This window comes from Mobula birostris, chromosome 2 (genome assembly GCF_030028105.1).
Source record: "Mobula birostris isolate sMobBir1 chromosome 2, sMobBir1.hap1, whole genome shotgun sequence".
Classification (NCBI taxonomy): domain Eukaryota; kingdom Metazoa; phylum Chordata; class Chondrichthyes; order Myliobatiformes; family Myliobatidae; genus Mobula; species Mobula birostris.
Genome location: NC_092371.1, coordinates 192,777,484 through 192,791,802, shown reverse-complemented (window position 1 = coordinate 192,791,802; position 14,319 = coordinate 192,777,484). Strand labels below are relative to the sequence as shown.

The window sequence follows — 14,319 nt, the reverse complement described above, 5'->3', positions numbered from 1 at the left end:
AGTAGTCAAGCCCCTGGGTCGAGATGAACTGGCGTTTCTGTAAGTGAATGAGGAGGTCACCCAAATCTCATTATGCCCATGTGGCACACCCCAGAAATCTAACGAAGGGCAGAAAACAAAGATCCTAGTACTACCGGTCCCTGCTGCAAAGAGTTGGCAGTTGGAGATATCACACAGGACAGAAAACCCGTGCGCTCTCTTTGAAGCCCAGCAATTAAAAAAAAGTGAAGTCAAAGCTGATGGGCTTGCATCAACCAAAATTTGGATTATTCCCACATACACTGCGCCAAATGACCTGGTCATCAGGAAGATTCTGACATTCAATAGAATAGTATTGATGGGGTTTCAGGGAACTTTCCTGGCTAGGACCAATGAAGCTGACTTACCAGGTCAAGTGCTCCCTAAATCTGGTCTGACAATTTAACCTAATATGGAATGCAAGTCTCTGTAGTAGACACTTGAGATATATGAAGACTGATACCAACAGAACTATTTTATCTAAGTAGTCTATCTCTAGAAATTTCCTTTGGGTCAGGCTCGCGGTTCACTACAAATTACAATAGTGTGAGTCAGCTGAAGTAACACATCTGCCAGCATATGTTGGCCTGGTCAAAAATTCAAGCATCAAGTCCTCATACAACAGGAATTTAAATTTACAATGATGAAATAACCTTAAGCAAGAAGGCAAGTTTGCACTTGAAATTTTCTTGTTTTATTGGGAGGGGTTCGCATTGGAAGGAGAAAAGGGGAAATAAAACCATGGTAAGTTAATGTAAACATTTTACAATTCTGGTTTCTGAATCTTCAAAGTTCAATAAATAAGAGAAAGTCATCACCAATAGTGCAACTTAATATTATAACCATAATAAGGAACATAATCTCAGGCAAGATGAATTGTTTTTAAGTACAAGCAGGCATAGATAACCCAACCACTCAATCTTTACATATATCCTGTTGTATCCTTTGTCATCCACCATCCGAAAGGTCAAAAATCACAACTATTAGAGAACTGTCCTCTGGGGAAAGTCAACCAAGAGCCCTTTTTTCAAAACAGACAAGTGTGGCTGAAGTTGAAGGGAAAGAGGCTTGGAGAAAACACAGGGAGTGTGTGCGACGGAAGGACATTAAAGTTGTCACAATAACAACTATTTAAAAAGAATAATCAGCAAGTAGAACAAAATGCTAGCAAGACTGAAACAAATTAAAAAGGTGCAGGCAAAACAAGAATAGCCAAAAGAAGTATTGCTGTTCAAGCTCTCATTGGAGTAATACAAGTGACTGCAGAGGCCTGAGTGGCAATGGATGGGGAATAGAAATGACGGGTTACTGGAAACTCAGAGCCAGCAGAGACGTGTGATGCAAATTGGTTCCACATTAGGCAGAGTCCTCGTCTTTAGAGATGGCACGTTGCAATGCATGGAACTTAATGCACAGTGCAACTAATTCACATGAACACCTCCTTATTGATAAATATAACTAACTTCATACCAATTTGCATCGTTTTGGTCCAAGTGGTGTTTTTAATGTAATTGTTACCTTGACAACTTTGGTCTGCATCCTGAGTATCGATTCTCTTGTCCGCTATTTCTCCTCTCTGCAACTTAAAACACAGTTCACTTATTTCTCCAGTCATAACAAAAAGTTCTGAGCAGAAACGCTGATTCGTTTTCCCTGCATGGAGGATTCTCTTTGACCTACTGAGTACTTCTTTCATTCTGTTCGTGTTTCAGACTTCTAGCATCTGGGGGTTTTGGTTTGAAGAATTCATTGGTCACAAAAGAAACAAGGTAAAAATCTACACACACACATACACATCTAGAAGAAAAACCAGCACTCAGTAGTTGTGCAATTCACAATTTATTTACTGAAGGAGAAGATTAGGACAAAACATCAAACCAAATACAATACAATCAAAACACCAGAGGCAGTAAAACCCACCATGCAGTCTCCTCTGTTCCCTTTCCACTTAAATTTAAAACAAAGAGTCCTTCTCAACATAGCACCATCCGCAGAGTGAATATAAATTCACTCCCATTTTCTTGTGATTTTATTTAAATTAACACTTGGCAGATCAGCTGTAGCTTCCCCCCCTCCCCCCACCCCCACCCTTTCCAGGAGAACTTTAATGATTCTCATCTGTGTTTTTAATTGGCATATACAAGCTCTCCTGTAATGCAGGCAAAAGCATCCATAAGCCAAATAGGTCAAGTAGCTGTACGTACATGCAACATACTATAAAAGCACAAATTCAAGTTAACAGATACGTACTACATAGTCCACGCATACCTACGCAAGAACATGACCATTTCACAGAACTGGTACAGGCAGTAATCAAACAATCGAGGTACAGGAGACAACACGGGGTGGATAGAGGGTGGGGCTAGGGGAAGTATGCAAGGCAGAAGGTTCCTAATATTTAGCATTTCAAAAGCAGAAGGAAATTAATCTGGAAAACTAAAATTAAAATCTACAACCTATTCGGGGTTTGAAATACATTATGTAGGCACAGATTAATCTGAGTCCACTTGTTTCAGCTTTGTAGGTCCAATGTGCTTGTAATAAATACAATGCTTTGTAAATGGTCACATCTTATTTTCACAATATTTTGACCATGGGTAGTAAGACTACAAATTACCAAATTGTCAAAGTACCATATTCCAACTCTTTAGATGAACTGTACAACTTTACAAAATTTAATCTAGGCACACAATGCCTTCATAAGTATTAAAAAACAATCTAATGAACATCTGGTGCTTCTGTATACAGTATTACGCTGGGCTTAATGTGAGAAGATTACAAGTGGACTCTCATAACATTGGAAGATATTTGTGGTCAGTCCCAGATATTGAAAATATTTTATATCACAAATCATGGAAGCCCAACTCACTGAATTAAAACAAAATTCTGACAAAAACAAATTTCATAAATTAATAGTCAAGATCTAACTCAGTTAATTAGAAAAAAAACAATGACCTGGAATTGCCAGAAAAGCCAACTATCCAATCCAAAATGGAGTTTTGGGATTCATTAAACCATACAGAACACTCAATGATGACCACCTCTGTTCATTCACTTGTGCAGCAAGTTAGGCATCTGCATTGTGATATTATTCAATTATGTAGGCTTAACACTGGCACATAGACGTTCTCAGCTCTTGCTACAAGCCAAGATGCCCAATGCTTGCTGAGGGGCAAGACCAGCTAAACATTTCTGTGGATCAAATAATGCTTGCTCTTGTTGTAGTTATCTTGCTCACCAACTGCAAAGTACTCAAATGTCTATTCTTAAGCTCCCTAAACAAGATGCAACAATGCAGATAATTGCATTTCAGTTTGTGACAGTTTCATTCAGTATGTACTCACTTTAAAAATTAGTAACCCCATGAAGTTTATTTAATCTTAAATGTTAGCTAAGAATAAAAGGGCCAGGATAGCTTAACTTCATGTCTGTATCTCTGCACAGCTAAAGGAGTTATTACCCAGAATTAATGGAAGAACAAATAGAAAGCAGTAAGGAGATAAATGAGTAGTAGTTAATACTGTTATGGGGTAGAAAATTATATTGAGATTTAAAATAAATACACTATCAAACCCAAAAATTAAGAAAGGAAACGATTTTCTTTACACTAGTACAACAGTTTCAGTCGGTGTACTTCAAACCCTGAATATTTGCCACTATGGACTTCACTACCAGTAAAGTCACATGTATGACATGTCATTTTAATAGTTCCTGCCAAGCTGCATCAAAAATATTGTACACAACAGATAACTTATTTCCTCCAAGGGAACTGAGCATCAAAATGCTCTTTTCTGACAAGAATATGTAGTTTACTCAGGAAAAAAAATTACACAAGATAGTGAAAATAGCTACATATAAACACAAGCAGAACTCTTTCTTTTAGCACCCGCATTGCATGTCGGTTCATGTGCACCTAATTTTCCTTGTTACGAATCACATTGAATAAAATGCAAAACATCAGAAACAATTAAGGAGACTCTTAAAGGAGAATTGTACATTCCCTGAATAATGAGAGAAGGAAAATAATCTAACAGTGCGATGCCAATGTATTACATTGTGTCGACGCTAAGTTTCTATTTATTGTGATTTGTAACCATTATAAAATGGAGTGAGGTACTGCACCACTACCTACAATGCAGTAATCAGCGTTCTCCGTGGCTCCATGAGATGAGAAGCTGCAATATTTTACACTGCCATTTCATCCAAAAATCAATCTAACAACAGCAGAACCCCTAATTAGTTGTGCTACATGTAAATCCTTAGAAGTCCTACTTTGATAGTCATTTTAAAGTCTCAGTACATCGGCACCACTTCTGCTACCAAGCTAGGTTGATTCAAGGTACCATTATGCAATTGAGGAAGGATTCCTTCAGGTGATGAGGACCAGCTGCTGTTTCTTCTCAACGATACCCACTCAAACGATAAACTTCAGTTGAAAAATGGGTCCAACTCAACATCCATATTCACATCAGGTACCAGTTGATCAACTGCTTCTTTTTCATTAGCACCATATCCGGAACTAGAAGCTGCAAAATCAGAGGCAAACCAAGGGTGGTCCAAGATTTCCCGGGATGTTAGCCTTTCCAAAGGCTCACGACGCAAGATGCTACGGATAAGGCATTTTGCTCGTGGGGAAAGAGTTTCTGGAATGTTAAACTGGCCACGGCGAATTTTGCTAAAGAGAGAACCTGGTTCCACATCGTGGAAGGGATACCGTCCAACAAGCATTGTGTACAGCATCACACCTAGACTCCACACGTCGGCGGCCTTACCAGAGTAGCTGCCATTAGTGTTAAGGATCTCAGGGCTCACATACGCTGGACAACCATGCTTGTCTGAAAGAGCATCATCTTCACCATTTAAGATGTAAGCATCCTCCAGACTTTCCAATTTTACCTGTGTCCTACAAAAGAGAAAGAAAATGTAACAATCAAACTGTCTAAAATGTACACCACACTTGAGATAGATCTTAAATTAGGAGGCTACAGAGACCATAAGACATAGGAGCAGAATTAGGCCATTCAGCTCATTGAGTCTGTTCTGCCATTCCATCATGGCTGATCCTGGACCCCACTCGACCCTATACACCTGCCTTCTTGCAGGTGAGTGAATAGAAAATAAAATAATAAACGAATACAAAAATAGGTATGCTGTTCAATTTTTCTGTATTTAACAGCAGTAGCACACATATGACAAGGAATTTCAAATTCCTTTGTTACATTTAGATCTTAAATTAGATAAGGTGTCAAAACTAACATAATATTTAGTAGAAGGTCTACAAAAACTGATGTATCTATACCATAAGCAGAGCATGTTCACTGGTGTTATAACCAAAAATAATTAAAGAATAAAATAGTACTACTGGAAACACTCCTCTAGTACGGCAGCATCTGTGGAGAGAGAAAAGATTTAACATTTCATTAAGATACTTTACCAGAATAGTCATGGATCCGAAATAGCTCTCTGCAGATGCTGCCTCACCTGTTAAGTATTTCTAGTATGTACAGTGATTTGTTTTTTTTAAATTAGAGCAATGTGTTCCTATCACTTTCAATGCACAGCATACCACCATGCAAGTCTCCACAACAGGTTTTTCAACCTTAACATGGGATGAAATGCAAACTCAAGTGATGTCAAATTTGCCATGTTTCTTCTATTTTCCCACAAAACTGGCAGTTTTGCAAAAAACTGAATAATAGATTGAAATATAGATCACATCCTTATTCACAACCAGCAATCTATCAAGTCATATTATGCAAAACAGCAGATTAATCGTGAACTTTTTTTTGCAAAGATCCTTCTAAAGACAGATGTATAAATGCCACAATTTCAGAGAAAAATAAAAGTTTTGCATGTTAAAAATGTCAAAAGGCAACAAAACTCAGCTCCTTCAGTTAACCATGTGCAGAATCATAAAAATGCATGACCCATTAAAATTATAAATTATAATTTTCCATACAGGCAAACAGTCCTTAAAGCCAAGTTCTATGTCTGGAAATTGGAGCATTACTTTTAGCAATTTGGTACCTCCTACAACCAATGGTTTTGTTGTGCAAGATTACAGTTGTGTATGGATTTAAATCATTACTTTCTATAAATAATTCTCTTAGTTATGGCTACTCTGCACCAAACCAGTTAAAGACCATTAACAAAAGTTTTTAAGAATTCAGAATTCTCTCTCAATGTTAAAGCACCCATTCTACTTTGTTTCTCCAGTCTAGAGGTTCCCTTATGATACTATACATCCAACAGAACATGCAGAAAATTCACAGATAGATCTGTCACAGAATTTATCATTTACATCAACTGGGATTATTCCAATGTGCAAATTCCATCAATCATATTAACAAAAATTACAGACCCAATGTAAAAAGATTACATTTGAAATAACATTAAAATGGAAATTATTAGAATAATTGGCAATGGTTCAAAACTAAACAAAGCATTCATACAACAGACAACTTCCCTAACAAAGCAGCAACTTGTTGAATCAAGAGCAAAAAAAAAACCAGATGCAGTGTTAAAGCAGACTACACGAATACTTCAGACTCCCACATTAATGACAGCTCTCTACAAATACAAAGAGCACAGGCAAACAAAGCATTCTTCAAATGAACTCAAAACGTCACTATGCAACTAAATACAAAATTCTAATTACATAATTTGGGCAGGAGTGTCCCAATTTATTTTGTTAACTGAACAGTTTCCTCCTTCTTGGGGCACTTAATTTGGAAATCATGAGAGTTCTGATTGCTCAACTCCTTAGCTAAATTGTCATTCAATAACACACAGTAACCGAATAGTTGGGAGTGAGGGTTATTGAATTCTGCTTCAGGTTGACAATTTTCAGCCATTAAATTTTCCCCAACTTATAATACTGTACATTTAGCCCAGCTCCTGTCTTGAACATCAATTGCACTCAATACTGCTTCATGTCCACAGAGCTGCAAACTCAAATTACAATCTGCATATCAACCTACTTGGTGTCTCAACTTAACTACTTTCGATATTAGAAAAAGTGATTAAAGAAAATCTGGTTGCTGATTACCCAGAGGCCATCATCAAGAAATATGCAGTTGCCTGGTCAGATCTGCTGTTGACTATAAATGTCAGGAGAGAACACCCTGCAAACATTTCAACATCTGGACTCATACATAAAGAATAGTTACATGGGCAAGGCTCCAAGGCAGGCAGAAACCTTAATCAAACATGAGTCACTACATTCAAAAGACAAAGTCAAGGCCAAAGGGACAATCATACTCTGGTAGTATTAAAAAAAGGCAGCAGACCCTAAAGCAAATGAACTTTCAATATAAAGCTTATTGTGCCATGGGTGAACCCCATTTAATCCAAAACAACAAGCTACCTCTGGCAGCAAATGCAGCCACGAGCATTTTCCTCTGCATTAGGCCTGCAACATAATTGAGAATACAAATCTTAAACTGGTGGCATGCAAGCAACAGATTTGAGACACATGAGATTGAAGAAGGTTCCAGAACCCACTACTGTCTTTGAGTGGAACGTCACAATGGTGAGACCAAGACACTTAGACCCCTGTAGCATTGATCCTTAATGTACTTCCAGAACATAGTGGCTTATCCATTATAGATTTTTTTTTGCACTATGTAAAACTGTGCCAGTACTTCTGTTTTGATGAAAAGTGAATGGGTCAACAGTAGAAGGGAGCCGAAAGTATATCATTAAAGGACACTATGCCCAAAATGCATCTTGGAGGAAAACACATCTCAAGGTACCAACTGCAAGGGCCTTTTGTGCCTGTAAGAGTCACTGCAGGGCAATACAAATAATCCAAATATTACCAGTTGCATGAAAGCATTAAATCAGCATTACACAAAATAAATTAAATTTTCAAAGTCAAATGGTGCTGTTATAATTAAGTTCATATGTTACCCAAAAATGTAATTTTAAATCAGCTACCTATTCCTTAAACCGTTGGATTACAGCTTGTAAGTTTCCAATCATTCCTCAAGTTTGGTTAATAATATTATAAAGTTCATTCGATTATAAGCATTTCTGAAACATCTCATTACTCCCCATCCTCATCTTAAAGGATACCCTTATATAGAAACTTATGCTCAAGCAGTGTATGGGAAGTTTACTCTCAACATACTCATTTAAAGAGCATAACAGAGTTCCCATTATTTGTCAGCTCAATATTCACACCCTCTTAAACAGTCGAAATATTCTGAAACCAGAGGAAAGAACACTATTAAAAGTTGCCAATTATCTGTCAGATACCCCATTACATCACTGGAGATTCAGTTTTGCCCGGAAATACTTCTGTTACTCAAAACCATTATGGAATTGAACCCATTCCTTGCAACTACTGTTATCTCAAGTGATGTGCACATGCAATTTCCAACATACTGTGTCAACAGGTTCACAGCTCAAGGTGATTACTGAATGTAGGTGCACCCTTTACAACCAAGAATAGAAAAAAAAATCTTGCTACCTAAACCTCTTCCCCACCGTATCCATCTTCCTTATTCCTTTCAGTTTACAGGCATCAGGCATTCAGTCCTACTTACAGTAAGCAACATCTTAATTGCCTTACAGTACAAATGGAGTGAAAGGAGTATTTTAAAGCTCTGGGCACTATATTGCATATTAAGCAATCAAGTGATGGATTTTTCTTTAAACTAGCCATTTTAAATACCCCCCCCAAAAAAAGACATCCAATATATTAAAGCAATACCACCATAAGTTTAAAAATGGATGACAAGCCATAGCAAGATTGTCGTATTTTTAAAAAGGCAGAGCTGTTTTTGTATTCTGCATTTAATTGCTTTGATGTTTAACTAATGGAACGATACGGCAGCAACAACCTGGCACTCAACGTCAGTTAAGACGAAGGAGCTGACTGTGGACTTTAGGGTAAGACGAAAGAACATATACCAATCCTCATAGAAGGATCAGAAGTGGAGAGAGTGAGCAGTTTCAAGTTCCCGAGTGTCAAGATCCCTGAGGAACTAACCTGGTCCCAACATATCCATGTAGTTTTAAAGAAGGCAGCGGCTATACTTTATTAGGAGTTTGAAAAGATCTGGCATGCCAACAAATACTCTCAAAAACTTCTATGGTTGTACTGTGGCGAGCGTTCTGACAGTCTGCATCACTGTTTGATATTGGGGGGGGGCTACTGCACAGGAATAAAAGAAGCTGCAGAAGGTTGTAAATCCAGTCAGCTCCATCTTGGGCACTAGCCTACAAAGTACTCAGGACATCTTTAGGCAGCGTCCATTATTAAGGACCTCCAGCACCCAGGGCATACACTTTTCTCACTGTCACCATCAGGTAGGAGGTACAGAAGCCTGAAGGCACATACACAGCGATTCAGGAACAGCCTCTTCCCCTCTGCCATCCGATTCCTAAAGGGGCATTGAATCTACCTCACTTTTTTAAATATACAGGATTTCTGTTTTTGCACTTTAAAAAGAAATCTATTCATAATTGATTTACTTGTTTATTATTTACTATTATTTTTTCTCTGCTAGATTATTAGAGGTCACAGTTTAAGAATTAGGGGTAGTCCATTTAGAACGGAGTTGAGGAAAAACTTTTTCACCCAGAGAGTGGTGGATATATGGAATGTTCTGCCCCAGAAGGCTGTGGAGGCCAAGTCCCTGGCTGCTTTCAAAAAAGAGATGGATAGAGCTCTTAAAGATAGTGGAATCAAAGGTTATGGGGATAAGGCAGGAACTGGATACTGATAGTGGATGATCAGCCATGATCACAGTGAATGGCGGTGCTGGCTCAAAGGGCCGAATGGTCTACTCCTGCACCTATTGTCTATTGTTTATTATTGCATTGAACTGCTGCTGCCAAGTTAACAAATTTCACGTCACATGCCGGTGATACTAAACCTGATTCTGATGCACTTTCAGGTGAACATTTTCAATGCTTAATTGCATCAGGTCTGTAAGTGACAAATTCCTCTTTAATACTAGCAGCCTGATTTACTCAGGCAATCTTCTACACGCAGTCTGGTCCTCATCATTGGACGACGGCACGACCTAGCAAGTTTAAAATCTATTCATTAAAAAACTTCTTTTAAGCAAATCGGTGATTCTGAAGGCAATTCCCAGTGTTGATATCCAAACAGTTTATGAACAGGGCATATGGAAAAAGTATGGGGATTTAAAATGAGAGAGAGAGAGAAAAAAAACAGCTGTTTGGCGAGTGAAAAGGAAACTACCACTGCCAATACCTTCCCATTGCTTTGTGAATGAGACCACAGAGCAATATGCCGGAAATGCATTTTCGTCGCCATAGAGACACGAGGAACTTGCCACCAGGTCAGCCTACTTCACCACACCGCCTCCCAGAGCTCGACGTGATTATTCCTGGTCACGGGAATAGGGGTGTCACCCGTTGCGGGCTTCGCCAGGTGCCTGGACTGAGCAACCATCCCAGGCATAGGAGAAGCGTACCGGCCGCAAACAGCAAACCTCAAACGCTTGTGGTGAAACAAAAGCGCATGATGCAACCCACGGGTCAAAGATCTGAGTTTTCAAAATAGCATTTAATACTGCTAACTAAAATCGCCTTCCGAAATATAGTTTGCATTCACATTCGGCATTTTAAACATTAGAACTGCCCTCCTATTTTTCTATCAGTGGACGGGCAATTAGCGACTGTGAACAATTTTCCCCTGCGGACACAGGTGCCGGGGGCTATACGGGTATATTGGCGTGGGATCTAGCGCACCAAAGCGTGTTCCTATTTATCTTAAACCCTCAACGCCTACACCCTCCTCCTCCTTCCAAACTAAACAGCAATGTCGCAGCAAATTTCAGATTAAATTGTGTTAATCTAAAGGATTGTTGGAAAGACAGACGGTAATAAATTAAGATATTCGAAGCGTGATAATATTAGTCTTGTACCCTCGGGTAAACCATGTCTTTATCTGCATGTTATATGCAAACTCCAATACACAATGCAATAGCACGTGGGCCACTGCAAATACACAAAACATAGGCGCAGTCTTTTTGTTTAATTGTTCCACTGCACTAGCTACAAAGCCATCTCCTTCCGCCACTAGACTACTAGAGTTTACGACCTAGGTATCACTGCGTGGGAAGGACAATACAGTATCTTGCAACAACAAGGCAGCCCATCTATGTCTGCGGTTGTGATACCCTGGTTTGCTCCTCTGATAAACACAACACACATCGTGAGCTCCAACTTCAACTGCAGTATTTAGAGTCTAGTAAAAAAAAACTGCGCCAGAGTGCCGTGCTCCAAGAAAACGCACCGTAGATATCAATCTTCTGTTTTATTTTAAGGGGACGGCAATTATAAACTTAGAATAAGTGAATTAAATTGAGGAAATACCCCTTAAGTATGACAAGTAAAACAATCTCTTGAAACCCAAAACATACTGCCAATTTCTGGGACAGTGATACTAAGGAAGGGTTAACCGTGTTTTTTTTAAGTGGGTATTTGGTAGTGTTACAAACTTAAATCAATTGCCCAAATCTTCGTCTGCAACGTAATACAGAGTTGCTTTAAATATTTATCAAGTGATGTAAACGTCATTGACAAGGGATATCATTGGAGGAGCAGTGTTATACTTTTAAACAAATTACAGCGCGTCCTTTCTTACACCTCAGCGGCCTAACAATTATAATGTATAAAATTATTTGCGTTTACATCTGGCAGATTAACACGACAATTGTTAAATCTCACCGTTCTTCGTCTTTAAATACAAATTTTCTTAATTTGAGATCTCGCAGTACCACGCCATTATCGTGGCAGTGCGCTACAGCAGACGTTATCTGGTAGAATAATCTTGCTGCTTCATCCTCTTTGAGCCTTTTGCAAGTGCGAACAAATGAGTGCATATCCCCATGGCTCTTTTCAAAGAAAACGTACGATCTTTGTTCCCCTAGAAGAATTTCAGTTATCTGATTGATGCCTTCATGTGCAGACAAACAAAAATAGGCTGCTAATGTTTCTTGATATCGACCAACATCGAATACCTGTGGAAACAAAACAAATTAAGTTGCGCACCTTTCCCCGCCACTCCAAAAAGTAACACTGAGTGATTCAACCTATTGATTGCTCTACAACAACAAAAAAAACTCAAGGCTAAAACCCTGGGTCCAATACAGTGGTCTTTATATTAAGTTTTCTTACTCTGTAGCTTCAGAGATAAATTTAACCGAAACTGAACAATTAGCAAATCAAATAACAACTGATGTTTAAATTTTAGAAATATGCTTATTTCTTTAAAGGAAAGCTCGCGTTTCTGGCACTCTTTTCACATTAACAAAGAGACTGCACTTTCATGCATTTGCACTAGTGTATTGTGTTACGCTGTACGCGCACACGTAATTGATGTTGAACCAAATGGCGTTTCATTGATCAAGGTATTGGTAATTGTTATTTTTTTACCTTACAAATGAGCTCCTCGCCGCTATGCAAATGCACTGCCCCAAGAACGTGGTCACCCTCTAATGGCTCCAACAATAGATACTGTCCGATTTGAGAAATGCAATGACACGAGTTAGGGGTTTCGGGTGGGCTGGGAGAGCCTAGGTTCGGGCTGAAACTCTGGCTGCAGTCACTAGTCCTCACACAAGATAATTCTTCATATTCGTGATGAGTCTTATGCCTCGATCTTCCATGCCTTACAATGGTGATTGGACTGGATCTCTGTATGCTCATGGGGCTGTAAATAGAAATCCTCTCAAAAATAGATTCACTGACAAGCGTTCAGACAGGAATTTAGGAAGGATTTTACTCAGAAAACCTACTGTGAGAGCGTTTCCCCCTCGTTTTTCGTACTTTGGTCTAGGCTTGTAGATCCAGTAGTGGGTTTCCTTTCAAATAAAAAAAATCAGGAGTAAAAGAGGTTTCTTTATTATAAGATAAGCACCATTTGGAGTAACAATGTTAGACTATGTTTTTATTGCTACAGTTTTTGTCTGTTGCATAGATCGTTGTGATGTGTCAGATTTAAAGCACACAATCAACTGGAGTCAAAGCCCTGGAGTTCTCGAAGCGGAACGTGGAACGCCAACTCACTATGCTTTTGTTCTTGTGGCTACGAGAGGGCATTCGCCGCAGCGAACACAAGAAAGAGTAGCCGAAGCGTTCGCAGACAAGCCAACCAGGTGGCAACTCAACTCCTCGCCCTCCAACTCTAGGTGGCGTCCGATCTCCTCTCTCGCCGTCTTTCTCCTCGCAGCTGGAAACAAATAGCCTCAAACTATCATAAAACAAGAGTATGGCATTCACTCTGTTGTCATCTGCTTTGCAACGTCCAGCAAGTAAAACTTTAAGGGAATTTCTTTTGCCCACACGCGCTCTCTCATGAGCAAGTCTTTGGCTGACGATTTCCTTCCGATATTGGCGAGCAGCAATGTGTGTTTATATAATTATATAAAATATAAAAGGTAACAGTCAAGGACAAAAGATCAATCGTATCGTGTTCCACCGTGCACAGTCTATTTCTTCCAAAACTCGGAATCAAACACAGCGATGGCTTTAAATATCTCAAAAAAAAAACTCCCGATGCGTTTGCAACTGCACAGTTGTTCAGATGACGATCTTGGATGCACAATTTGTTGGCAAAACAAAATCCAAACCAAAACCCAAAAAATCTGCAGCTTGTTTGCTCTAAAGTAAGGGATGGCCGACAGGACCAGGCCAATCCCTCTCAGCAACAGCCGATATAAGACATTTTCGATCGCTGTGTGTTACTTACGTGGCTGCAATCTGAATAATGTCAGCAGCACTCACACTTACTTACATTAAATGCAATCGCTGACTGCGGTCCACTGCGCCTCACACTAACCTGATAAGTAATCAGCCCGCCTCCCGTTTCCACTGACCTGTCAATAACACAAACGTTGTGAAATGCATTGGATAAAATAAGTGTCAATCAAATCGTGCGTCACTTCTGGTGCTTATATTAGGCTGATCTTTACCTCACTTCGTTAAGTAGGTGATATCCCTCCGCATAGAGTGTGCGGCTCTAACCTTCCTAGTCTCTTGTTATACTTGAAGATAATTCGTTATGTGACTCATAATAAACCTCTAAGGAGGTGTCGCTGTGAAAGAGTTGAGTTTCGTGTTTTCAGTTTTTGTGCAGCGGAGGGGATACTTAGGATTTGTGCATCGAACTCTTTTCTTGTTACTTTGGTATTCAATGAAGTGGCAGCGGGTGCGGAGGGGGCTGCGAGGTGGTGAGTGGGCTCGCAACCTGATCCCGAGCAGCTGCGTCTCTTTATTCATAGTTATTCATAGAGGAGGTGAATGCTGAGTGACTGTTGT

The 14,319-nt window shown here is 39.3% G+C and overlaps 1 protein-coding gene across 2 annotated transcripts; it reads right to left on the bottom strand.

Moving 5' to 3' along the window:
* Positions 1-1,849: 1,849 nt before the first annotated feature.
* trib2 (tribbles pseudokinase 2) lies at positions 1,850-13,822 on the bottom strand. 2 transcript variants are annotated; one of them, XM_072251276.1, is made up of 3 exons: positions 13,796-13,822; positions 11,728-12,020; positions 1,850-4,921 (listed from the first exon to the last, which is right to left on the bottom strand). In XM_072251276.1, exons 2-3 carry the CDS (start codon positions 11,880-11,882, stop codon positions 4,447-4,449), a joined length of 630 nt encoding a protein of 209 aa, XP_072107377.1. In that variant the 5' UTR covers positions 11,883-12,020; positions 13,796-13,822; the 3' UTR covers positions 1,850-4,446. The 2 variants fall into 2 exon arrangements, with proteins under 2 accessions (XP_072107377.1, XP_072107376.1); XM_072251275.1 differs by having other exon boundaries at positions 12,436-13,818.
* Between the last annotated feature and the right edge of the window lie 497 nt (positions 13,823-14,319).